The sequence below is a fragment of the Ascidia mentula genome, chromosome 5 (genome assembly GCF_947561715.1).
Source record: "Ascidia mentula chromosome 5, kaAscMent1.1, whole genome shotgun sequence".
In the NCBI taxonomy this organism is placed as follows: domain Eukaryota; kingdom Metazoa; phylum Chordata; class Ascidiacea; order Phlebobranchia; family Ascidiidae; genus Ascidia; species Ascidia mentula.
The window spans coordinates 5,037,858-5,062,308 of record NC_138570.1 but is presented as its reverse complement, the minus strand read 5'-3'; the positions used below and the strand labels follow the sequence as shown (position 1 = coordinate 5,062,308).

General features: G+C 40.8%; 3 protein-coding genes across 3 annotated transcripts; 1 reads left to right on the top strand and 2 right to left on the bottom strand.

The window, feature by feature from the left end:
- Positions 1-505: 505 nt before the first annotated feature.
- LOC145903312 (uncharacterized) lies at positions 506-3,646 on the bottom strand. The gene is made up of 6 exons (XM_082991388.1): positions 3,420-3,646; positions 2,939-3,081; positions 2,711-2,841; positions 2,218-2,409; positions 1,609-1,736; positions 506-1,330 (listed from the first exon to the last, which is right to left on the bottom strand). The coding sequence occupies exons 1-6, from the start codon at positions 3,577-3,579 to the stop codon at positions 942-944; spliced, it is 1,143 nt and encodes a 380-aa protein (XP_082847514.1). The 5' UTR covers positions 3,580-3,646; the 3' UTR covers positions 506-941.
- Positions 3,647-7,683: 4,037 nt separating this feature from the next.
- Positions 7,684-13,385, top strand: LOC145902468 (uncharacterized). The gene is made up of 5 exons (XM_082990446.1): positions 7,684-9,225; positions 9,471-9,634; positions 10,680-10,814; positions 11,126-11,294; positions 12,436-13,385. The coding sequence occupies exons 1-5, from the start codon at positions 7,721-7,723 to the stop codon at positions 12,899-12,901; spliced, it is 2,439 nt and encodes an 812-aa protein (XP_082846572.1). The 5' UTR covers positions 7,684-7,720; the 3' UTR covers positions 12,902-13,385.
- Positions 13,386-13,714: 329 nt separating this feature from the next.
- Positions 13,715-23,794, bottom strand: LOC145902131 (calsyntenin-1-like). The gene is made up of 18 exons (XM_082990000.1): positions 23,665-23,794; positions 23,483-23,605; positions 23,068-23,302; positions 22,731-22,945; positions 22,237-22,386; positions 21,235-21,435; positions 20,949-21,061; positions 19,746-19,947; positions 19,253-19,380; positions 18,396-18,558; positions 17,973-18,139; positions 16,223-16,371; positions 15,864-16,057; positions 15,634-15,798; positions 15,421-15,566; positions 15,111-15,303; positions 14,602-14,828; positions 13,715-14,536 (listed from the first exon to the last, which is right to left on the bottom strand). Exons 1-18 carry the CDS (start codon positions 23,750-23,752, stop codon positions 14,357-14,359), a joined length of 3,039 nt encoding a protein of 1,012 aa, XP_082846126.1. The 5' UTR covers positions 23,753-23,794; the 3' UTR covers positions 13,715-14,356.
- Between the last annotated feature and the right edge of the window lie 657 nt (positions 23,795-24,451).

Below are 24,451 nucleotides of genomic sequence, written 5' to 3'. Positions count from 1 at the left end.
CTTTGGTAAATTGTATTTCAATTTTCCGTATGGGGTTTCCTTTGGAATACAATCATTATTGATAATGAACCCATCAACCAAAAAAAATTGAAAACATTGCGTTTTACTTCAAACAAATATTCACTACCGGATTCGGATTATACATGATTCATTATTGCACAGTCACATGCGTAATAAATTCTGATGTTGAACTGCCATTTATTGACTAGTACCAGTAAATACACATTTTTGTGTAAGCTAATAAAGATTAATTTATCAAATAAATCAGTGGATATGAAATGACTTTTAACAAGTACCTAATGCGAGAGTTCAATGAAAGGGTATCCCACACATTACAACAAAGGTAATTAGTAGTTTACTTGACAATCCTAACAATTAGTTAATATTTACTATAATATATCACTTTCAGTGACATTGTATAATATATCAGTTTCACGAGGTTGTAAAAAGTACATACTTTCCCTCTATGTACAGAATTAAATAAAGGTACAAGGAATCCAAATAAGCATTTATTGTGAAGATTCGGTAATCCTTACATACAAGTAAGTACTTAATATGTCAAAAGTTACATAAAATGAATGTGGTAAGCGCAATAATGTATGGCATTTTGAACTCTTAACTGTGGCTTTTACATTTAGTGATCAGTGAACTGTTTCCTCACATATGGATAAAAATGACAAAAAAACAAAAAAATTCAACTTGCAAATTCTATTGTGGTTATAAATACCTTATAAAAGGAAACAGAGAAAGCCAAGAGTGCTTGTGGCAAGTTCAGTTATGATTTACTGCACTTAGTATTCTTAGCATACTCACACCATATAAATATGACATATGATTTGTAACTCTGATGAATGTTATAAACCTAAAGTATGAAAAAACTCAGTAGTTCAGTTTACGTTTTTTAGTCCTTGTCCTTTTCCCCAAAGGTTATTGACCCCTTATCATGTTCCTTCATCTTTTGGCCTTTTTGTTGAAGAGCATGGCGAATCCAAGTTAACCACAAGATCCTGACCTGGGAAATCTTTCTTAACCAAGTCTGCTTTGGCTATGTCGACCAGCCCTACAAAAAGGTCCTCGGGGGATTTCTTGGTGTTTGCTGCAACCGGAGTCTGCACTGTGGCCAAACTGTTTTTGGATTCAGGTTTATCATCAAATTCAGTTGTGGCAACGCTGTTGCATTTGGCTGAAGGGGTTTCCTGAAATTCCTGAAGAAGTTCATTGGCTTTGTCACATCCATATGAGCCTTCAGAGTCACTGGAATCTGTTGCTTCATCATGAAATGCATCCTTCGGTTCCTCACTTTGTTCAGGTTTGACAGAGCTATTACGGCCTTAAAACAAGAAAATGATTATTATGTTTATTTAATGTACTGTGTGACTATTCTAAGCAGAAATTAAAACAGTTACCAAATTGGTGAATAAAAAATATATCTAATAGCTCATCATGTTACAGTCTACTCTATTTATTAAGATTTACTACAGTTTTGTTATAATTAGAGCATTGTTTGTATGCTTAGCATTGTACCTGTAAAGACTACAGGCCCTTTACCCTACACTGTATTAATATTTAGTGGTCAAGTTAACAGCTAAATCTATTCATGTGTGTTACTTTGTAGTTCCAGTATCCTTCGCTTAAGCCTGATTTTTTCGGCATATGCTTTTTCCAACGCAGCTTCTGTGACCCTTAAAATTGTTACTGAGTTGTCCAATGACTTGGTGATGTCACTGCTCATTTTTCTGCAATTGACATTGTTTATAAATGTAAAAAAGGTCAGATATACAGCTTCTGTAACGACAAAAACCACTGTTTTCCCAACTTTTTCATGTGCAGTGCAATTGGAAAGACTTAACGCATTAAATATATATGTGTAGTGAGTAAAAATTCAATAAAGCAAGTACCCTTTTATAATATGTCAATTTTTATTTTTGCTATTTACCTCCATTTCAACTTTTTGTTTGTTTAAATTATTATGCGACTACATACAACACTCATAACAGTTTGGGACCCACTGAATTAAACCAACTACTGTAATTTAAGAATCAATTGCAAGGCTTATGAGTAGTAAAAGCAGCTACTTACATTTTTAATTAATTTAACTTACATTGAGTGCCAAATAACAGCTCTGAAATACAATAGTTGTAGGCTTTCGGCAAGTGTTGCAACATATTCATTCAAAAGAATTCCTCGAAATAGTAAACCTCATAAGAAAGGACTTACCTAGTTGCCTCAACCATGTGTAGCACATTCATGGAATTGTTGGTGGTGCCTGTACAAGTGGCTTCCAAAGTTGAAAGGGCTTTGTTGACCTGGGGTAACCTCTCTTCCTGGTGGATGCTGGGATACGGTTTATATGTTCCACAAGTGGTCGCCTTCAGGTTGACAATTTCTACAGGAATGGGTACAAATCGCCTGCAACATATAAGCATTTTTCTGCATGCATGATTCATCATGGCAGTAAACATACAACTGCAGACTTAGTTAGATTCCAATTTTTTAAGACACATATATGTTTGTACCAACTACAAAAAGAAGTGCAGTTTACAACTATAAAAGCACTCTTAAGAATTGCATTTTGGGCATAATTTTAGGCCTTTAAATGATAATTATAAATAATTGTACACATGTGATTAGGTGGTTTCACAAAATCAAAACAACTAACTTCCTGAGATAAGATTCTTTGTCTTTTATCAACATTGTGTTTTTCACCTACCCTGTTTGCTCAATGAAAGCAACACATCTCCATGCATAAGTTGACTGCATCTCCACCCACGCTTCTTGCATTAAAATTGTGACTGTCCGATCACCATTTCCTGTGCACCGAACCAACTTACGATGATTTGACTGAAAAAAATACAGTTTTAGGAATATACATTAGTATGTAACTGGAACCTTAACTATTTCATTGAGAAACTGGAACTGTCAGAAGTTTTTTACATACCTTTTCACGTACTGTCAGACTTAACACTGGGCGTCTACAAAACTTGAATCGACCAACAATTTTTGTTGTGTTGCCATTGGTACTTGCATCTTTCGTTACTGTCCCTAAGATGTCTTTGCATGGTGGCTTGATATAGTGTATGGCTAAAAGGAATGAAAGTCATTAAAAAATGCAAAAGCTGGTATAAAAATCTTACAGAATCAATTGAATTTACACAAAAAAAATAACTATTGTGTTTGTGTAAACTATAAGTGAATTATAAAATTGCTCATAGATTTTTGGAAAAAACGCATTATTTGCGGTATTGTTTCAGTAACCCATACAAAAAATTAACTGACACATATAGTGCTTTTAGTGCACACATAATCAATGTAGCTAAAAAATCCTGTGCGCAATTTATATAAACAATAAAATGTAAAAAGCTTGAAACCGGATCATTAACAAAGAAGGGCAACAAAATTGAACAAATTGGTGCGCTTACAGAGAATATCTTCTGTTGTAGTTGTTACATTGGAATCGGTGATTTGCCGCGTCGTTTCCTTGGTCGTATCCCCACAAAGATACCCTTCTACTTGACCGTTTGACTTGCTGGCTTCGTACACCAGCATAGCCATGCACGGTGAGGTTATTTTTACTTTCATTCTAAGTTTGTCAATGTTTTAACAAAAAAAATTCCTAATAAAGTAAAGGCGACACACTTGCATTTTACTTTTTCCAAAAGCCACGTACTACTTTAACGGTAACACCCGCAGTCGTTTTAGAGTACTTTTAAGAGAACGGCGAAAACAGTGAATTTTTTTAAAACGCACATAAAATATATATTTTTTTAAGTCTACCTAAAGAAATGGAGTTAATAACCTAAAATATTAACAACTAATCAACAAAATTTTGAATAGTTCGAAAATAACAGTCGTCCGAGAATTAGAAAAAAGTATCAATGAAATGGGTTGCTGTTGATTATGCAAAAACAAGACAAAATATGTATTTGTTGTCAAAATATTGTGAATATTCTGAACGTTGTTGGAACATGCTTTGAACAGAAGTTTATCGAGCATAATTGGCAGATTACCATTTATTCGTATGTCAGCTCAGTTTACTGTCGCTAAGCAACATAAATGAGTCGATTGTCATGCTTGATTGCTCACCGGTTTCCAAGCCCTGTTTCAGTTGAAGCACTTGTGTAGAGATGGTAGGAAACAGGCAAAGGTTGGGGTTTGTGTTCAATTTAACTAGAGCCAGCAGGAGGAAAACCACAATGACATGTATTTGGCGTTCAAATATGCTTAAACAGGTGTAACTGTTTGCGTCAACCGGCACATTTGATAAATTGTTGTTTGTTTCCAGCAGAAGTGTGTCATTCGCATCACTAAACTCAAGTCATCTCAGGTTAAAATATCACTTAAGCTTTGTGATATCGTTTTGTGAATTTTTGCTTTCTTTTTGCAAGGTACTTTCAGCAATATTGTTGGTTGGGTTCTTTTTAATAATTTTTTTACTGGAAGCTCTAGAACAAGCATAATTTTTGGGCAGTTAGGTTGGAAATGCAGCTTTAAAACTTTTGTTTAATTGGTCCATTTCAGTCATTAATATTGACATGTTCAAAACTAGTCTTAAATGAGTGCGACGACACAGTAGACCTATTTCTCTGCTGGAGACGAAAACAAAGAAATCAGTGCGCGCAAGTGCCATAAATTCGCTGACCGACTGGTTGTCACAAAACCTCGAAATTTTCTTCCATTTTGCAATATGGCTCAATTATTGGTTTCAATTGTTTATTGCAGAGCTATAGTTTAAAAATAACAACGGCATCAGGCAATAATGATAACTGATGCCAGCAGATTCGTTTAGTTTAGAAAAAAGGGCGTTTTTCCGGAGAGCGTTATCACAGACAAAAGGCCACTTGATCTGCCCGGGCACTTGCTGAGCACATGATTGTTGGAGCTGGTGTAGTTGGTGAGCAGTGTACTACGCATGTCGCTGTATCAGCGCCACTGTAAACATGAGGGCATTGAGTATGTGAGGGTATATAGAACTATTGGCACGCCGTATCATTGCGACAGTGATCTTGTTTGCTCGTCTGAGGAGTTATATGAGACAGCGTGGTATTAGAATATTGGCGCCAAAAATCTGGAAGCTTATGAGAAATAGTTCAAGTGTGTTGCAAGAATATGGTGCAGGGAATTAGTTAATCTGACCAGGAGCTGCAGATTTCGTTGAAATTGGCACGATTGTTGTGGTTAAAAGCAGAATTTCGTTCCGTCGGAGTGCAGATGGATATCTGGTTTCCATCACAGATAATCTGTGCCATGAGTCGTTATAAACCCCACTACCCTGATGGTACATAATGCGGTTGGCCTCCAGAACATATGTTTGCGTGTTCGCTTCCATTGAGAGAAGACAACGTTAGCGAAGCGTAAATTTATTGTTACTGGCAACTGTAAGGAAGAGACGTCTTATATTACAGACTAACTATGTACAAAAACATTACAAATCATGTTGCAGATGTGTAAAGATTGCGACCACAATAGCCTAAAACCGCAGAGTTATTAAAAGTCAACATTTCTTTAAAAGGCTAATTTCTGACCACATATTTTAGGACATAAATTCGGTTACCACATGCAGGATCACGTTGGATTTAACATTTGAAAGTTTTAGCTGCACTGAACGGCCAGACAGGTACGAGCTGCCGTACGGAAAGCCGCGTACTTACGTGAGGCCACATATCACAAGTCGTACGATTGAATTTGTTTAACAAAGAGTAAATAGAATTCATCCTTTGTTTGCTGTTTGTGGGATCGATTTTCTTGTGACGACAGTAGGCTCGTTATTGAGGTGTGCGTCATAACATTGTTAAACAATGGTTATTCAGGACGCCAAAAGCCATGTATTGTATGAGTTTTTCGACAGTAGGATCGGAAACGAAAGTTTTTTTTATCAGAAAAATGTTTGATCACGGTTACGGTCTGAAGTGTGCATATGCGTGAGAAAGCTCGGTGGACCGGTTCACATCCTACTTGCATGTTTCGAACTATGTTTACTGGAAGCTTTGGTTTCTTGTTTTTGAATACAATATTTAACATTGCCTCAAAGCTGATTTAAGTCCCGCATGATGTTTGATTTAACACGTTTGCTTTAAAATACCAATGTTATAATCCCCAGATCAACTACGTTCACTGATATCATTTGTCAACGCCATTAAAACTGCAGTAACATTATTCGGCCTCGTATATGGTGGTACTTCAATTAGCTTCTCAACAATGGCACGCTGGGAGAGAAGCGCTCAATTATTTATTGAATTTTGGTCAAGCAGTCACTCGACGCACTCAACAATCGCTTGCGGTTCCGGACCTTTGTGCGATTTTCGTACAAGCTAATTTATTAGTTCCACATTTGTAATGAAGACAATCGTGTAACTTTCACGAAACAAAAACATCACTGACAAAAAGGTTGACATAAAATTTTCGCAATGGAACATTTGCTCATGAAAATAAAATAATCAGTGGCCTAACATTAAATATTTGTGACGTAATACAAGGCGTTCCATAAGTCTGCAAAGACGGTTTATCAGTTAATCAGTCGACGTGTGCTTGGTAGCCAGTTGGCCTAATAGGGCGCATTTAGGCTTCGTTGTTCCGCTTGCTTGAACGAAAAAAGATGAGTTGCTTGCGCCGATTTTCTGTGAATGCCTCTGGGCTTAACGGAGCATAACTCGACGTCTGGCTAGTAGTGTGTTCGATTTGGAAGTTCTGTGAGCTCGACTTGTAAGATGAGATTAGTGTACTTTGTTGTGGTAGCCTACATATTTTGTTTTGCATTTTTGACAAAAGCGGAATAAACTTAGTCTTGAGATATGTTGTTTTGTTCTAACTTATATATGAGGTATGCGTTGAAGTTTTGGGTGAAAATAAAATTGTTAGTTTTGTTGGTAAAATTTATGTTATTGGATTTGTTTGTACAATGTGAGTAAATTGGATGCAATAGGACACAATTATCCAAATCGTTATTACATTAGGCATATAAATTATCAAAATCTTCAATACATCGGGTTATGGTGACAAAGTATGTCACAAAAAACAATAAAGCGTTCCAACATATATCAAGTGTTACGTGTTAATGTTTAAAGCAGCAATTCCTTGCCATATGTTCCTGAGCTCTTGATTTTTTTGCTGATTAAAAACGTTCTTTACATACGAACAGCACCTGGCATTGGTGTAGGACGGTAGGTCAATCGTTTGCAGACGTCAACAGCAGGTGCTACGGGCCGTGTATTAAATTTTTAATTTGTTCCAGTCCGTACTATAAGGTTGTGCGCTCTCGCCTATGAATAAACAATGAGTAAACGTCGCTTCCTCGCAATGCGATCATCTGCCAACTTCTACAAACATGTCTATTGCCCTGGAGAACGGAACAAAAAACGCGCGGAAAGTTGCGACACGGCCAGTATCAAATTTCTCAGCGCTCCAAAGCTTGAGTGCCGCGCAGTTACGTTTGACTGGAGGTTTGGTGACATGTACATAAATATATGGTAAGAGGTTTGGAACAGACGATTCACGTTAGGCTGCTTTGTTTAGTCTACTTTGTGCCGAGTTGTGTGAAAGAAAGCTGACATGTTTACATAAACTGTTGTTGTTTTGACATCGTTTACTTTTGTTGAAGGTAATGATTGTACGAGATTATCGGCCACTGCGTATGCTTATCTTCAATTTTATCGTTTTACCATGCAAGTATTTGTTGTTTGCAGTGCATTTAAGTGATAGCATTTGATTCTTGCACCGAAACAAAATGAGTTCCAGCGAAGGCCTGGCCAGGGGCCGTTTGCTCATCACCCCCAAACTGCATCGTCGTCATCAGACCGTTTTGCAGAACCCTCCTCCCCCACCAGTTAAGATGTCACCAAATCCTTATCACGAATCGAAACTGTACAAGTGCCCTCCGATTGATGACGTAAGCGAATATGACTGCGAAAGTCCGGATCGTCTCGCTGCGTCACGTGACCGTGCAAGCGTGAAAACTTCAAAATCAAAGAGAAGCGAGTCGACATCGGACTGCGCAACTTCACCCTTGTCGCCTGCGAGTGGGGCGTCGGCGGCGTGCGTTGCCATGGCAAACGCCTGTAGCCATGACCACGATTACATAGCCGTTGTCGACAACTCCTGGCGTGAAAACATTCCTTCGTCGCAAATTCCTGCGCAAATTATTTCCCACCGCCGTCGAGACGTCCGTTCCAATTCCCCCACAAAGACAAGCCATGGGGAGAACGATGATGTCATAGAGTCGCCACGATCGCTGCAGCGACCAGCGGCACCCGCGCCGCCGAAGCTACCTAACTCGCCCAGGGACGGAAAGTTGACCCGTATCACCAGCAGTAAGCTCAGGAGGCGATATATGAAAGTGGAAAACTCCTCCATCACTAATGACGTCAACAAAACGACTTCGCGGCGATCGAAAGTGGACAGTGAAAGTGCGAAATTCGTCTTCGTTAGCAACGGACGGACTGCGGAACCCAAACCGACGAAGCCAAGATACCAGCGAAAGTCTACAACCAACAAAGCCCCGGAGGAAACGGAAAGTTTGTCAGAGCACGGAAAACCGGGATTTAGTTCCGTATCAACAGGTTCATCGAAGCCGGCTTCCACCGTTACCCCAGCAGCTGCTATCAAGACAGAAACGCCAGTCAGCGATGATTGCTTGTCTCCTGAATGTTTTGACGTCACAAAAGACGAGCTGACAGTGGCGTGGCAGTCCATGGTCAAAGACGAAAAGCGAAGGAAGGGCATGCCGGTGCAGGAGGAGTCAGGAGATGAAGAGGATAGCGGTGACCGTCTTCCGCGTCACTCCACCCCCATTCAGCCGAGCGACGACCTACCCTTAAAATTCGACCTTAACATAAACTCACCCCGACCGTCGGTAACTCCGTGGCCAAAGGCCGACGAATCCCCGGATAATCTCGAAGATACGGTGGGCAACGACTCCGCGTACTCCTCTTTGGCCTCATCAGTCATAAGCCCTCCACCAACCAGTAACGGCACTCCAGCCTTCCGGAGTGACAGTAGGCCTGGATCAAGGACTCGGCCCCCTTCGGGAACTCGTCCCGCGTCTGGCGGCAAGCGAGTCGCTCCCTGCAGCCTATCATCTTCATCTTCGTCCACTTGCGTGACATCCAGCGACGAAGATGACTCGGAGTGCGACTCGATGACGTCACCAAGGAGTTTAAGCAAGGACACCGATTCCCCAAAGGACACTTCGTGCGCGACGCCTGGAAGTGCAAGGAGAAGTGACTCCTCCAGGTAGGGAGTATTAAATATTTGCATTAAATTTTGGTGGCATTGTCGAAGTGTTCATGTGAAGATGATGTGCTATATATATATATATATATCCTAAGACTTCAACTTCGTTGTAGCTGTTATGTGGGAAGTAGATAATGCTTGTGGTGTGTGTTGTGTGTTTTTTTATTGCACATAAATTTGTGGTTATTTATTGGCGAAGAAAAGTTTTTGACAAACAACATGTGGACAATATATCTCATTCACAGAGCCTCGAGTGGGAAATCAGTTCACAGCCATCGCGGCCACAGAGTTGTCACCACTCGAAAGGGCAAGAAATGCCTACGTCAAAGAGAGAACTCTGGTGGTAAAAAAGTTCCCAGCAAAACCCCAGTTGTCCCAGCACCCCCGCGCAAGCCGCACCCTAAGAGAGGTTAGTTTATAGAACACTATTGTTTACGTATACATATCCCTACACAACCAGTCAAGCAGTTCACCGTACAGCTTTGCACAATACATATGTCTATACAACAATGTCAATACAAATTTTTCTTTTCCTTTTACCAAAATTGATGAGAGAAAATCTGCCTTGTCGTTGAGGCTTTTAAACATATACGTTTGGTTAACATTAAATTTTGCACTTAAATGGATTAAAATGTTGTGCACTAAGAGTTCTTTAGGTGTTCAAACAGGTTTGGAAATATACATATATTTTTTAATTTGACAGGCATGTCATAGCAAATAAATCAACGTAATACAAACAGTGTTGCGGGTTCCCGGGCCATACAATCTTATTAGAAAGTAAACTTTACTGCTAAGTCACGCTCAAACGATCTTGGCTGAGCCGCACCTTAAAAAGTGACGTCACCCTACCCCGACCCTTTAAAAGGAACGCGACTGTTTGGAACTCGTGGTCACGGGGAAGCGAACAATGGGTGTTATTACCGAGGTGCAGTGTTGGGTTCCGTGTGTATAGCTTGTTGTGACACTGTCTTTATTGTTGCGTTTGGAATCACGTGACCGGGCAAGGTTGGACCGGTCTTGCGTACCAGCTTTTACAGCCGTATCTTTTGTACGAGTCGCAGTCAAAATTACCTGTAAAAAACATTATTTTGGAGTTCAAATAGAATCGTTTTAATGTTTCTGACTGCAACTTTGAGTAATCCGTTTTTTGCCCCACGCTCTTTTGGTGTAATTCAATCGAATGCGAGCAGATGTTAAATACCATACATATATATCAATATTGGAAAGCCAATAAAATGAGCAACCGTGTTGAAAGGTATTTCCACATGATCATAACCGACCAGAATTACCATAACATCCTTATAACATAGACGTCCTGCAATGATCGGTGTGTCCATTTGTTACTCAATCTTTTTTGGTGTAATCAATCTAATGCGAGCAGAAGTTAAATACCATATACATATACATCAATAGAGGAAGGTCAGTAAAATGAGTAATCGTGTGTTTTCGTGCAGATCCTCTACCTATGAGACTTCGTGCTTTGCCGTTATCATTCTGGCAGGAGCCGAACAAACTTAACCCGTCACCCTACAACGTCTTGCCCCCAGTGCCTCCCCTCTTCAAGCAGGGTTCAATCAATGACATCACAGGTGAGGTTCAATGCAGTTGCGCCGACAAAATATTCTGATAACCAACCTAAGTCTTCCTATTGGTTTTACGTCGAAGAATAATGTGCAATAGGTCTGATAAAAAATGTTACAGGCGGCTCACTGAAACATTTTATTTGACACTGTTACGCCACACCGTTGTTTCAGCATCTGACAATAGTGAAATAACCCCACAAAAAGTGATTTGCGGAAAGGGGATTGTTGAATCAAAGCCAATAACAGAAAAAGCAAAAAAACTCAAATCTAAGATTGCAGTGTACAAAAATAATCCTTGTTTATTGTATGACTGACAGATATTCGCCCTGTGACACCTCCTAAAGACGAAATGGTGCGCCCTCAAGTGCCGGGCTACGAGGAGGGACAGTCGGTCATCCACAATAACGATCCAGAGCTCCTCCAGCGACTTTTCGAACCCGTGGAGCCGCAAAATCGCAGCACGGGGATTCGAGTACGCAGAGGAAGGTGGGTTGATGTTGGTGTTTTGTGTTTAGTTTATGTGACTGCTCGCTTTTTGTGGATATATTATGGCAAATTCTGTTTGTCGACGTGCATTTATTTATTGGGCACTGTATGACGTAATACAAACACTTAGATCTAAAAAAAACTTCACGATGGTTGTCTCTGTTGTTTGGCACCCAGTTGGGTATCCTACGATTGACTGAAAGGTAGCTTAAAGTAAAAATGTGTTTAAAAAGCAAGCCTCAATCACCAGCTGCACTGATGAGAGTTTTGTAAGTCATTACAGTAAACACACCTGTCTGCAACTCTCAATGTTTATGATGGCTCTTTTCCACTGATCTGTTTTGAAATAACATTTCCAACGATGTGCGGTCATTACACAACACAGTAAAATTCATCACCAAAACGTGCAAAAACTTACTTTTACGCAACTTTGTCTTTCCCGCCAAATTTAAAACGTAGCCACTTGTGTTTGTCGCCGTAGCGAAGAAACAAACCAACGCCAGTAAAACATTAACTGCGTCCCGTCTCGACTTGTCCACACTCCTTGGCGCGTGTTCTGAGGTTGTGTATTGATTGTCTTCGCGGAGTTTTTGGTCGCGTGGGGTTGCGCCATCAATATTTGGTCCACGGTTCGCGCTTCTCCAAATCGAAATATGCACAATATATAGAGGTTCGTCGTGGTGGCGATGGGTTTTTGTGTGATCAATGATAAAAACAGAGATAGAGCGTAGGCTACTGGTTTAAAACGTGTTTTTAGCGTGTTACACGTTACGGAATTGGTCTATTTTTACACAAAACATTCACAGTGTTGATTTCTGATGACAAAAATACAGTTAGTTTTGATAAATTGCAATAAACTCAGTAACAGACGATTTTGCTGTTTACAGTGCATAAGTTTATGAGGCAATATTTTGAAATATGTTTAAATAAACAACCTTCGTTATATAGCTAGTTATAAACATTGTAGTCCAGGAATAAATATGTCAAAAGAACACCCAAAACGAAACAGTTCACAAGGGATTACGTATGTTAGCCAAAAACCTTTGTACACACACTTCTTAATTTTTACCCTGACGTGCCGGGCGTTTTCGTTTTTTTATTCGAAATCGTTTTGCCCACGATAAAAAAGTTCTGTTTTCAGGCCAAAGCGGACTGCTAGAGTTATGCCATCCCCTCGTCTGAAACTCGACGACAATCCCTGCATCATGGAGTCGGTCACGGAGAAGCTCTTTCCCAAGCTGCAGATCGACCGTCGCAACCTCGCCCGTCCTTCGCACTCTCGCGCGCCCTCTTGCGCCTCCTACGCAGCCATCGACTCGGCGACTTCAAAAATGTCCCTCGCTTCTGAGCTGGAAACCCTAGTGTCGTTTAACAGTAATGGAAACAACAATTCCTTGGGCGATTCCGGGGCTAAGGAGCTCGGCCTGCTGGGCCTTTCGGGCAGTGGCCGAATGAACTTCTACGACGATGACTTGTCGGTCGGCACCGATGTGCCCATGGACGTGGGCACTTCCAACCACTCGGTGGCGCGCCAGGAGATGATCGCGTTGCCTCAGCTGACGCAAGACTACTCGCAAATGCTCACAAAAGTTGCCGCGGCGCTGTAAGGTTACGTCGCGAGGCTTGCGAATAACTGACGACCAAGCTGGATGAAGGTCGATTTATGGAGGAGTTTAATTAGATGAGGGATGTGGATTGTCAATCGAAGAGAAGATGTAACCCTGAAACAGCGATCACTGTGATTTTTTATGCCAATTCCAATCGAAAATTGATGTTTTTCTGCAACCAAAATTTGCTTTATTTGCCGCTGTATGACATTCCCGACATTCCCCGTCTATTGTGAGAGATCCGACCCCTGTTTAACTTTTGACACTGATCTACAAACTGACCACTCGAAATCATGCTGCCATTGGCGCAGGCACCCAACATTCCAGTTCTGTGGACATTGCACCGTAAAATTGACTTTCCGGAGCAATAATCGATGACTGAATTTGCAATTTTTGATTTCTAGTTCTTTTTGATTTACTTGAAACTTTCGCAACAGCAAGTTTGTTCAATGCAAGCGCATTAAAATTTCTTGTTGTGGTGATCATGATTCATGAATATAAGGGGAATGATGGAATTAGATAATTTTGTCGGCCAGTGCGATTTGAAACCGATTCCTGTCTCCAAACTAAGGCAGGTATGTAGGCCTGCCGTACTTCTTTGTGCTGGCAAACATCCGGAGTAAAGGCACGAAGTTGAACGTGGTCGCATGTTGTTTAGATTTGTTTGTTTACATAAAACTAATTTTGGTGTTTTCCCAAAATGTTTGAGGTGCGCTGAATGTAGTTTTCAATTAAAATCTTAACTTGACAAAAAGCAAGCTCTGCACTTAGCTGAACGGCCCTTCGTAAGCCTGAAGAAAAAACAGTCGTTCGACGGTTAACACTGCAATGCGTTGTTTTGTACAAACGGCCGCGAGAGCCTACTGCTATATATAACAAATACTGCAAAGAATAAAAGTCAGCACAGCAACATAGGAAAGAAGTATTGGGCTCAAGAGGGTATTGAAGACTGGTTGGTTGTGACACAAAAATACTGCTAACAAGATTGGCAACATAGCAAAAGTCATGCGGATGTAAGGGTATGGAAAATAGGTAAGTCTGTAAAGATTTCGGAATAGTTGGACAAATGTTGGACTGACGCGTACACAGTGAGCGAGCTTACATGGTCACGGATATAATACTACGCACAGGTAATGCAAAAATGCACCAATGACAGCATCGATTGTTATAAAAGGGTAGTAAAATGATACATGCGAAGAGACGTATACTGATTGTACAGCAGCACCTTTTTTTTAGTCATACTCCAGTTTTTAAGGATGGAACATTCAGTTGCACTTATGAAATCACGGAAATGGATGCTAACGACAAAAAACGCGGCGCAAGTTTTCACGCAAAACTAGACTTGACTTTACTGGTTACGTGGATGGCAAGTCAGAAATGTAGGACACCCACTTTACGTGCACGACACTTAACCAAGATATGTACACTCGACGACCACACAAACGAATAAAAACGTCAGTATTTGCTGTTGGGATCTTCGTCCCAGAGGCGAACGTCTTCGCGCAACGAGCAGCCTACGTCATCAGACTTCGTCACCCATTTCACACCCTTGCGCGTCGATTGATCCAACATTACGTCATCTTCAATTTCAGAAAACTCGTCGCCACTTTCATCGGCGTCCGCTACGTGGTTTTCCTGCAATGACAAATCGGTGTTACGACAACGATGGAAGACGAATAAATTATGGCAGGGCGATAAACCTCCAAGGGGTTGACGGTAATTGTCATGGCCGAGTCGTCCCAGTCCAGGTCCTCCTCATTCATCACTTTTTCGATTGTTTCTTCCATGTGGCCTTCGTCGAAATACGACACCTCTTCGGCGCCACTTCTCGACCGCGCGTGCACAGCAACAGCGACCACCAGGAGCGCCATAAGGCCGATACACAAACCGATCACGATCGCCGGCGTTGCGATGTCAAAAGAACGACCTGAGTGTAGCGGAGAAGAAAGGTTAGAAACCGAAACAAATCAGGCTAATTATATACGGAGTACTATGGCATTAATAGCGACCAAGAGAACACGTGATATTGCATTTAGTTAAGCATGAATGTGGCCATAGTTACTCGATTGAGGAGGGTTGAACTCCTGACCCAAAACAACGCCCCTCGGAACCTACTACCTTTATTTCTGGCGAAAAGTTTTTGCGCTTGGCATGGACGCGTGATAACTTTGCTCGCTTCAGAGTCGTAGATACAACACAAGCAACAAACCGAAACTGTGATCCGCGGTGAGTTTCTTAAAACCATTCTCAGGCATCTGCTTAAGATCGACAGAACCGAAGTAAGAAGAAGCCACCAACGCGGCTGGGTAAGGTGCGTCCGCCTGTGGTGGTTCCACCGTCTCCTCGACCACTTCCGACACCTTCGCTGTTGCTATAGAAACTCCAGGTCTAAGAATCGTCATCTGCGCAAAAAAGTCCTTTAATTTCGACCAGATTCTCGGAATGTTACATGGCAATTTCACTAATTCTTTAGATTTAATTTTAAATTTTAGGAGGGAGCCTGTGGGTGTACTGCTTACCACCAGTTCGTATTCATTGCTATGGAAACGCCCATTTAGTTCGGAGCAGGTCAAAGTGAAAATTCGCTCATCGAAATCTTCGGCACTAGGGTTGTGGTAAGTGACCGAACGCAGAACTTTTTCGTACACGGCCAAGCTCTGTATACCTGGAAGGGCATTGAAAAATTAATGCTTTCATATTTGTGATATACAGCGCAAAAAGTCGGTAAATACCCCGAAGCACAACACCGTTCGGTCTTGTTTCCATGCTCAGACCGTGCTGCGCCAGGAGTCGTTTGGGGTGGACAGCAAACCTTCCCGCCATCCCATCGACGTCACATTGCTCCTTTATGACGCAAGAATCCACGCTGCCCTCGGCGAAGTCGCTCGTTCTGTCGGCTGTCGCCCAGATACGAATGATAGTCAATTTACATTACCAAAAATGGTTACGTCATTCTACCGACCTTCGTCCACTTTCGTCAAGCACGAAATGTCGTCGAACAACCGCACGTTGGCGCTGTTGGTGGCAATGTCGATTGCCGAGCGAGCAATGTGGCCTCCGCCAGTCAGAGTTATTTTCGGGTCGGGCGGGGAAACCACCATGACGTACATTTTGACGTCATCGAACACCGGGCACCTGGTGGAGTTGGTCGTGCATCTGTAAAAGGAGGTTAATCATGTTAACAACTGGAATCAATATATAGCTGTTCCGCTTGATTAAATAAGTACCCTACAATTTATGCTTTAAATTTCGTGTGATTGATGTGTTTTCCTTTATCAGAAAATCCTTCATCTTAATTTTGATGTTCGTAAATAAGCTCACGTTAGAGTGGTTTTAACGTTGATGCGGCGTCTCCCGGTGGCCGGAAATTTTCTGTTGTTGAAGTAAACAATTTTGCTCAGAGCGGACGCAATTTGGGTCGTGTCGCTTCCATTGGAGGATAGATGCAAAATAAACTCAGGTTCGAAGTCCTGCAAAATATAAGGCAGTGATATCAAGGAATAAGTGTTCACTTTTTTTGGTCATTTTCTACTATTTAATGCAGCTTCAATCTGTTAATTTGATGAGGATTACGTGCTGATAATGATTAGTTAAAATGCCTTAAACGTTGAACAGAGCGCCATAAAAGCTTAGATTAGTAGAAATAAGACGTATATTTGCACGACAGAGCAGTTCTCAAATTTCCACCCGGTATGCTGTGTGGGTGACCAAGCCCTAAGCGTCTGTGACTCATAACAGGATTCATAAATAGTTCATAAATTGGGTTTGCCTTTGATGTTGCGCAACAGAGCGTTTACCAAAAAACCGGGCGGAAAGTGAATTTTCGACTCCTGACTGTTGAAGTTCCGTCACACACTTCCGCGCTCATACAGTTTTACAAACAAGCCTAAGAACTGTGAAACCGCTCTTATCCGCATGGGCCGAACGATCTCGCCGCAAGTTTTCTCTACCAATACGCTTGTGCAGTCAACCGTTGTCGACAGCATTACGTAGCCGTTTTAAGGCGAAAGGTTGGCGGTGGAGTTATCTGAGAACAGGAGGTTTTCAGACCTTCTGGGAAGGCCGAGATGTAATTTGATTTGGCCCCCAGGGCACACGAAGGCGTTTTTGTAGATGGGAATAAAAACACCACTTTGTTTCGAACTGAAATCGCTTTTCAATTGTACTTTCAGAGAGAGTGTTTGTGTTCATGGGTGGGTAAAACTTTGTACTGTCCTCGAACATTTACTAATTCATGCGTGAAGGCGTGAAAGCAACAACAGGTTTATGAAATAGACAATTGCCTGAACAAGTATTTCACTAAAACAAAAAACCAGATAATACTGAACATGGGACGAATATGAGCGTCTAGCGCCCGGATATACAAACCAAGCTTTTAATAATTAAGTGGCGGAACTGAAAATAAGAAATCCGTCTCGAAAAGTTCAAGGATTCTCGGCTTCCAGGAACAAAGCTTCCCCACGAAAACAATTCCAATCTTCTGTCACGTCATAAAAGCTACGGTGATGTCACAATCACAACAGAATCGCGACGTTCGATTAATCTCGAGGAAAATGCCTATGGGAGCCCTTGTCATTTTCAAACGTCACTCAATGGAAAATATGGAAGCATCTTTGAGGCCCCAGTGCCAATCGCAATTCATCGTGATTGTAAATTGATCGTTTCGAAATCCGCAAAACCTCCCCGGTCACAGAAACACGAGCTTTGAGCATTGATTTGGTAATTAGTAGTCTGCGTGGGTAGCGAAGGCAATTTCCTAGATGGTTGGGGGAGGGGGGATTATGTGGTCGAGTCCGCTTAACATTGTGATTATTGCATGGCAGTGAGGAAGAAAAGCAAACATAGCTGCTAAATAGTACTTAAACTATTGTAAGCTCCCAATTTAATGCAATTTACTACGATTAGATTAACACACAAATCTTCACGTGATCTTTAAGTAACACTGCGACTCAATTTAACGTATAGTTTTACGTTGTTTTCCTTTCTAAAAAACCCTTGATCACCAATCTGGTATGTCTACTATTCATACATATTGCGCTGTAGGGGGAGTTCAGTTACCCTGTAATCTCACCTGCGTTATTCCCGCATCACTGGAAAGTTCCTCTCGTGGCCACAGATGCAAGCCCTCCCGGCACCTATCAACACATTGCAATACTTCGGGTTCTTCCACGAAACCCACGTGGACGACCAGATCTGACAGTTTACCGGCGAAATGTTGAACATAGTTCGAATCCCGACCTGCAGGGAAATATTTGTTGCCCAAAAGTTCGGAAAATCCATGACCGGAATATATTGTGAGTGGAAAAACAGGGTTGCGAATGTTGTTAAACACGTGATTTTTTTCTATTGGCATCTATTTAATTTTAGGGAAAGTTCATATAGAAACGATCCTATAATATAGGCAGGATGAAGGATTAAACGTTTTTTTTTCGAAGATTGCACGAGAAATTATTGTTCATTGTATCAGGAAATTGATACGACAGGTTTGGCCTACCTGCCCAAGCGGCGCCGACGGTCCACTTAGCGCTGTATGGAGAAGCATGCAATGGGTAATCGTCCGCAATTAGGAATGGAACTTTTGGTGCTCCGTCCAAATATAACGTCACGTTCGGAAAGTCTATGTTGATGAGGATTCGGTACCACCGGTTGTCGCAATCCTATATACGAGAATATATATTAAACACACTTTCGATAGCGCTGTGGCCCAACAAAATTAAGAACATACATTTTGAAGCTTTAGAATTGTCAACGTATTTGACGATGACGTAATACATACTAAAAGATGCGACCAAGTGGGTCGAGGGAAGGGACAAACGCATATAACTGCGATAGTAAACTTCACCTTGTACACGCGGTGCGACATTGGAGGCCACAACGAACGCTTTACTGCCGACATGAACCATACAAATGCGGAGTCTACGAGGTCCGATAAATTATGCAGCTCTGTGTTCCTGCGTTAAGAAGGTGCAGCTTGGCGGTACAAGGACGAAGCGGTGAGCTTAAATCGATCGCAGACCTGCGCAAGCTGTCGGCCCACGCTTTTTCATTATTAATATCGCGTTGCAGGAGCACCAGTCGTAAGACGCCACCGCCCCGATAAGACTAAGACGCATTTGAAACAAGTGTGACGTAATAATCCATTGTATCTTTCCTCGAGTTTAAGCTTCTGCGGGCGTTTTTGCCCACTTTCACCGGTAAGCATAAAATCTCTATAATCTGTCTGTCACACAATGCATTTTGTTTATCCTAATACAGACCAGCTTTCCCGAAAAAAACGATTTTGAAACTGGCGTTGGAAAATAAACGTACTATATGAAAGTTTAAAACAGACATGCAGGATTTCACAAACACCTCGTTTTTGGACAGTTTCCAGTGCCATTCAGCAGGTGAAAGTTCTCCCTTCCGTCCATTCTCGTTGCGTAACAGCAGCATCACGTGACAGTGACGTACGTACACCGACAGATGTTGTCGATTTAATCCTAAAAAATGTCGTCATTATATACATAAACTGTTAATTGTGTAAGCTGTATACAGATGGCCAGTGTTTCGACCTATGAGGTCTCATCAGTGCAGCTGGTCATATACATTAACGTCCAGAAACCAATAGAAAGACGAGATAATGTTTGTGAAACACATAAAACTCGGCGCCCAACCGCAAGCTTGCCATCAATCCTTAACTAGCTTGACTTTAAATGGGTTAGGTCTCGCGACATTTAGCTAATATTAAGTATTGACATGAGTGGAGTTTAGAAATAGGTGGGAACGGATACGTCTACACTGCAAATCGAGCGTATTCACAATCATATGACATCTGTCGTTAGCTTAATTCACTCGGCGTGCTTACCCCGGCTGTCAGCCTTGCTCAGAATCACTTGCTTTTCGTCGGTGTCTCGGTTGACGTCAAGGAACATCCGGAAAGACACGGCGAAAGTTGACGTCAGCTCCAGCGCGCCAAGGGCAGAGGAAACCCCGTTTTCGAGAACGTCCAGGGCTTGATCGAAGCCGTTGAATTCGTAGACTCTGCCGCCGTTGTGGGCGACCACCCTCTGTGATTGAAGCGTTTCACATGAAGGCTTGTTGATAGAAGGTAAGGCCTAAGGGATCGTTAACGCTCTGAAGGATTGATTGCCAAAGTTTCAAGTATCCCGAAGCTGGCGTATGCTACAAAAACAACTTTTTGATGCAGGGATTTGGGTCAAGCTCTACGCAATGGTTTGCATTGTTTTCATTTAGTTTTGTCAGGAATTTTGGCGTGGCTCCCTTCTCACAATTAAAAGGTTGCGATATTTTTTTGTAAAATCATTCTTTTTCTGGGACGTTTAGAACCACGCACCAAGCTTTTCCAAAGTCAGACACGCCGAAATTGGCGAAAACATGGTTTGGAGTTACGGGTCGGCATCCACCAAACGTTGTTTAAAACCACAAGTTTACAGACCGACGATCGACATCCGAAGACGTTTTTGGGACAGAAACGCGACGCCAGCACCGTGGTGGTGGTCTTGGGTGGCTCAATGCACAGGTAGGCAAAAACAGTTCAATCGTGGTGGCGAGTGACGTAAGCACGAGAAAATACGTCAAGGACGGATATAGGGTTCCATTTATCCGTGGCAGAAGGCTGAACTGATGAGCCCAAGTTGACCTTTTCTATGTTTTGCCTTTCTGTCATAAGAAGGGCAAAACAGTACCACTGATATATGTATAAGCGACACAAGCTCAGTTTTTGAAATAACATGTTTGTGTGAATTTTATTTATACCATAATATTTTTTGACACAAGATTTGTGGCTAATTGTTAAACACATAACTAGGTTAATGGCAACACCCTTGAAACATCAGGATCAGAAAATGAACTCTGCTTGCCATGTATGAGCAGGCCTCCCAGGGGCATACCAATAGACTGTATTGCTTTAATGCAAAATTTATGCCCATACAATACAGGAAACCAATTTGACAGTAAAACAAAAGCCTTGAAAAAACAACATGTCCAATAATAATTTACCTGAATATGCAACCCAATACAAATCATAAAAAAAATTATGTTCACTTACCTTTAAAATTGGTAAGCTATTGAGGTGGTTGGTATCAGCAGAGTATTGGCTAATGAGGTTGTCATATTCAACATAAGATGGCAGCAGTTCAAGCAATTGCTTATCTTCTCTGGCTGCAAGTACAAAAAAGGCATGCATATTGTCACAAGTAATACAGTTTACATGTTAACTGATGTAGGTTTTGTTGGAGGAAACATAAAATAAAGTTTTTTGTTACATCAAAACTTAGGACAACAAAACAATTTTCCAAATAGACAGTAAAATATTTGGTTGTCCAAAAACTTACAGCACTTTCTTCTGCTGTCTGCGGTGGAATATGTGTCCCGATCACACCCAGTAAGGGCAAGGACATCACTGACATCGAGGGAAACTGCCATGTCAATTTGTTGTATTGAGTTGTTTGGAATGCAGGTTAGTATTTGTGGATTTTCAACAATGGGCACGGACTTTGAAAGTGTTGAAATGAACTCCACACGACTTTCGAAACCTTACAAATAAAATCAGATTTGCATTAAACAAAGTTTTAAAATCAATTTACTCCGTAATCAAGGAATTAACAGATTGCATAATATTAGTTTTTAAAGAAAACCAGGATTTTTTTTATATTTTAATTCCCCCAGAGAACATCTGGAAAGGTAGTGGTGAGAGGTGTATATGATCCACATAAAAAATTCATGCCACAATGGAACAAAAGTTTGTGCAGGGATGCAGATTGTGACATTTTCTGTTCATTATGTTAGTTTGGTGTTAAATTTCTTCATTAAAAATAGCTGTGACAATAAGTACATTGACATTTCATGCTATAATGTTGTCACATTCTATTAGAATGAACTGTTATTAAATGCTTAAATGCAACGAAAACATGTTGCTGCAAGGATGTTATAGTTAAAAATGTGCATTACAGGGATTTGCTTCTGGAAGACCCACACTTTGTTACATCTATCAGTCAAAGGGTAATCGGATGTCAAAAGGCAATTAATTAACCACATGAATTATGCACATCTTACAGCACAAGCAGGACCTGAAATATTTATTAGAAAATTGAGAAGTAAAATGAGAGCAGAAACCCCTGAAGGAAAACTAGTGACCTTTGGTACATGCACAAAATATGTCAGGCCAATAATGATATTGATTTGGGACCTGTCAAAATAAAAGAACGGCTGTACAGCTTCATAAGAAACCATCACCAATCAATCAATATTTTTACTTACCCCACAACACAGTAGATGTCAGGACCAACATTTATGAAATCACATCTTAAATAATAATTCTATGTTAAAATCCACACCTGTCCATTTAGCAACACAATGTGGTTTGATCGTGATCAAGACTGTAGCAGGCTCCGATTTTTTGCTCCCACAGTCATGTGCAATAACCGATACGTTGTAAATCTTGGGCTTGTGGAATGCTTTTGTCAGCTTGCGCGAGAGAAGTATGCCTGAAAATACCAGAAAAGTGTTTATTGTTTTGTCCACAGAATGTGTGGAGCAAAATAAAGCCTTTTTATTGGGCTGTTCCAACATACACAGAAAGGCATTATGCGCCACATTTTTCATTATTATATTTGTTCAACAACTGCCAAAGCACACCAGACTAGACATCAATAAATGTAGAAGCAAATATTTATCTACACACTATAAGTGTGCTCGCTTGTCCCATACATACTGAGGATTATTTGCCACATATTGAGGTTAATGTTTTGTAAGCAAACAAAGCACCTCATGGGATTGCTTTTTGATCTTCAGACTTTTTTATTATTTTCTTGAATTTACAAACTCTCACCATCCTCTGAGACATTAAAGACATCAGCTTCTGCTTTGATAACAGTGTAATCGCAAATCTTGTTGTATGGTGAAGAACAGTCAGGATCAAGTGCCTCTAGGCTTACAAGAGGTTGACCGATGTCGATTTGACCCTCAACTTCAAGGGAGTAATTTAATACAGGGAAATACGGTCTGTTTAGATTTACATCCTCAACAACCACTGTGATTCGGGACCTGGAAAAGTGATTTATTTTGACTCACTCTGCAAACAGTGTATGCACATATGTGTCATACATTACTCTTCACAATTATTTCAACATTATATAAATGTACTTGTTTACAAAAAGATTCCTCACCTGTGAGATTTTCTTTGGCGAATGTTCTTCCCTTTAGCATTAATGCCGAGACCACAGTCATAGGCTGTCACTTGAAATGTGTAACTGGTTCTAGTTCCACAACTTCTTAAATCAGCTCCAGGCTTCAGAGACATAAATCCTTCTCCAGTTTGCTTATCTGCAACCTTTACCTCAAATGGGATGTCGTCCAAGCTGTCATTACCCAAAGGGTGAAGGCGATAGTCACAAATTAAACCTACATAGATAAAGATTAAATTAACTTTCAAGTCATGAACACCCTAATTTTGTAATAGCAAATATTCCCTATCAATACGCTTTACCCAAGTTATACCATTCATTAGGTCACATTATTAAAATCGCAATATTTTTGAAATGACTAAAAGTGTGAAAAACAATGAAACCATTTATTATTTACCCGGTCGTCGGGGTGCATCTTTGTCCACAGCAAACAGAGCAGGGCGCAAAATGACTTGTTTTGAATCACGCTTTATACTTCCACTGAACTTTGGTGACAGATGGGGACTGTGCTTGTTCATGCCTGCAAAAGTTATCACTTTTTAATTTGTTCAACCATTAAACATGCAAACTTGTACAAACCTTTATGTTTAGTTGACGTGGAGTTTGAATAAGAAATCATCATAGTTGTTAAAAACAAGCATAGCACCACATTCAAGATAGACTGCATTTTGACTGCTATAAAGTCCTACAAACACCATAAATACCTACTATGAATGAGCAAAAAAACTTGTACAGATACTGTCTGCTTTGTGTTGAAGTAATGTACAATTAAATATTTACATAACTGCATTTGGCCTTTTGCATACAGCATTTATATACTATACTAGTTTACATTCTGCATGTTTACAAACTTAAATAAACAAACAAAACACACAGTCACTTTCCGCCAATAACACGCCTTAACATGTTATTCCATTACTTGTCATGGTTCGTTTCTTCTTCGTCTCTTAAGAATAAGTGCTCTTTGCATTAAACATTCATAAGCATTAACTGCCTGTCTAATTGTCGCGTCAATCGTGCCAAATTATATAGGTCATGGCCTGTTACAACCTCTACAAAAAATGCAACAGGCTACAACGACGTCACGTACAGTGTCTAAGTTGGTTACACTTTGTACCAATTTAAACAGTTTTTTACATAAAATACGCAACGCGTTCAACCAAACGCACTATCAATCACCACGGAGTTGACTGACTAGCGTCTGTCACAACAATCGCATGTGGTCTGCTGTTAGATACACTAGTACGGGTGTTCAAAAGCATTAAAATAGGTGAAATTATCACCAAGCGGTGTGAGTATATTACCAGCAAATTGCTCTTTACTTCCGTCTTGCGGTAAAAGTCTTGTGGACTCATTTTTGCTCGCA

Coding starts and splice junctions, on each gene's coding strand:
- LOC145903312 (XM_082991388.1), bottom strand. CDS start 3,579: ATGAAAGTAAAAATAACCTCACCGTGCATGGCTATGCTGGTGTACGAA. Junction 2,410..2,710: donor GCTTTCATTGAGCAAACAGG/GTAGGTGAAAAA, acceptor TATATGTTGCAG/GCGATTTGTACCCATTCCTG. Junction 1,737..2,217: donor CACATGGTTGAGGCAACTAG/GTAAGTCCTTTC, acceptor TGTCAATTGCAG/AAAAATGAGCAGTGACATCA.
- LOC145902468 (XM_082990446.1), top strand. CDS start 7,721: ATGAGTTCCAGCGAAGGCCTGGCCAGGGGCCGTTTGCTCATCACCCCC. Junction 9,226..9,470: donor AGGAGAAGTGACTCCTCCAG/GTAGGGAGTATT, acceptor TCTCATTCACAG/AGCCTCGAGTGGGAAATCAG. Junction 10,815..11,125: donor TTCAATCAATGACATCACAG/GTGAGGTTCAAT, acceptor TATGACTGACAG/ATATTCGCCCTGTGACACCT.
- LOC145902131 (XM_082990000.1), bottom strand. CDS start 23,752: ATGCAGTCTATCTTGAATGTGGTGCTATGCTTGTTTTTAACAACTATG. Junction 15,567..15,633: donor GAACGGTGTTGTGCTTCGGG/GTATTTACCGAC, acceptor ATGCCCTTCCAG/GTATACAGAGCTTGGCCGTG. Junction 15,304..15,420: donor GCAATGAATACGAACTGGTG/GTAAGCAGTACA, acceptor TTTTTTGCGCAG/ATGACGATTCTTAGACCTGG.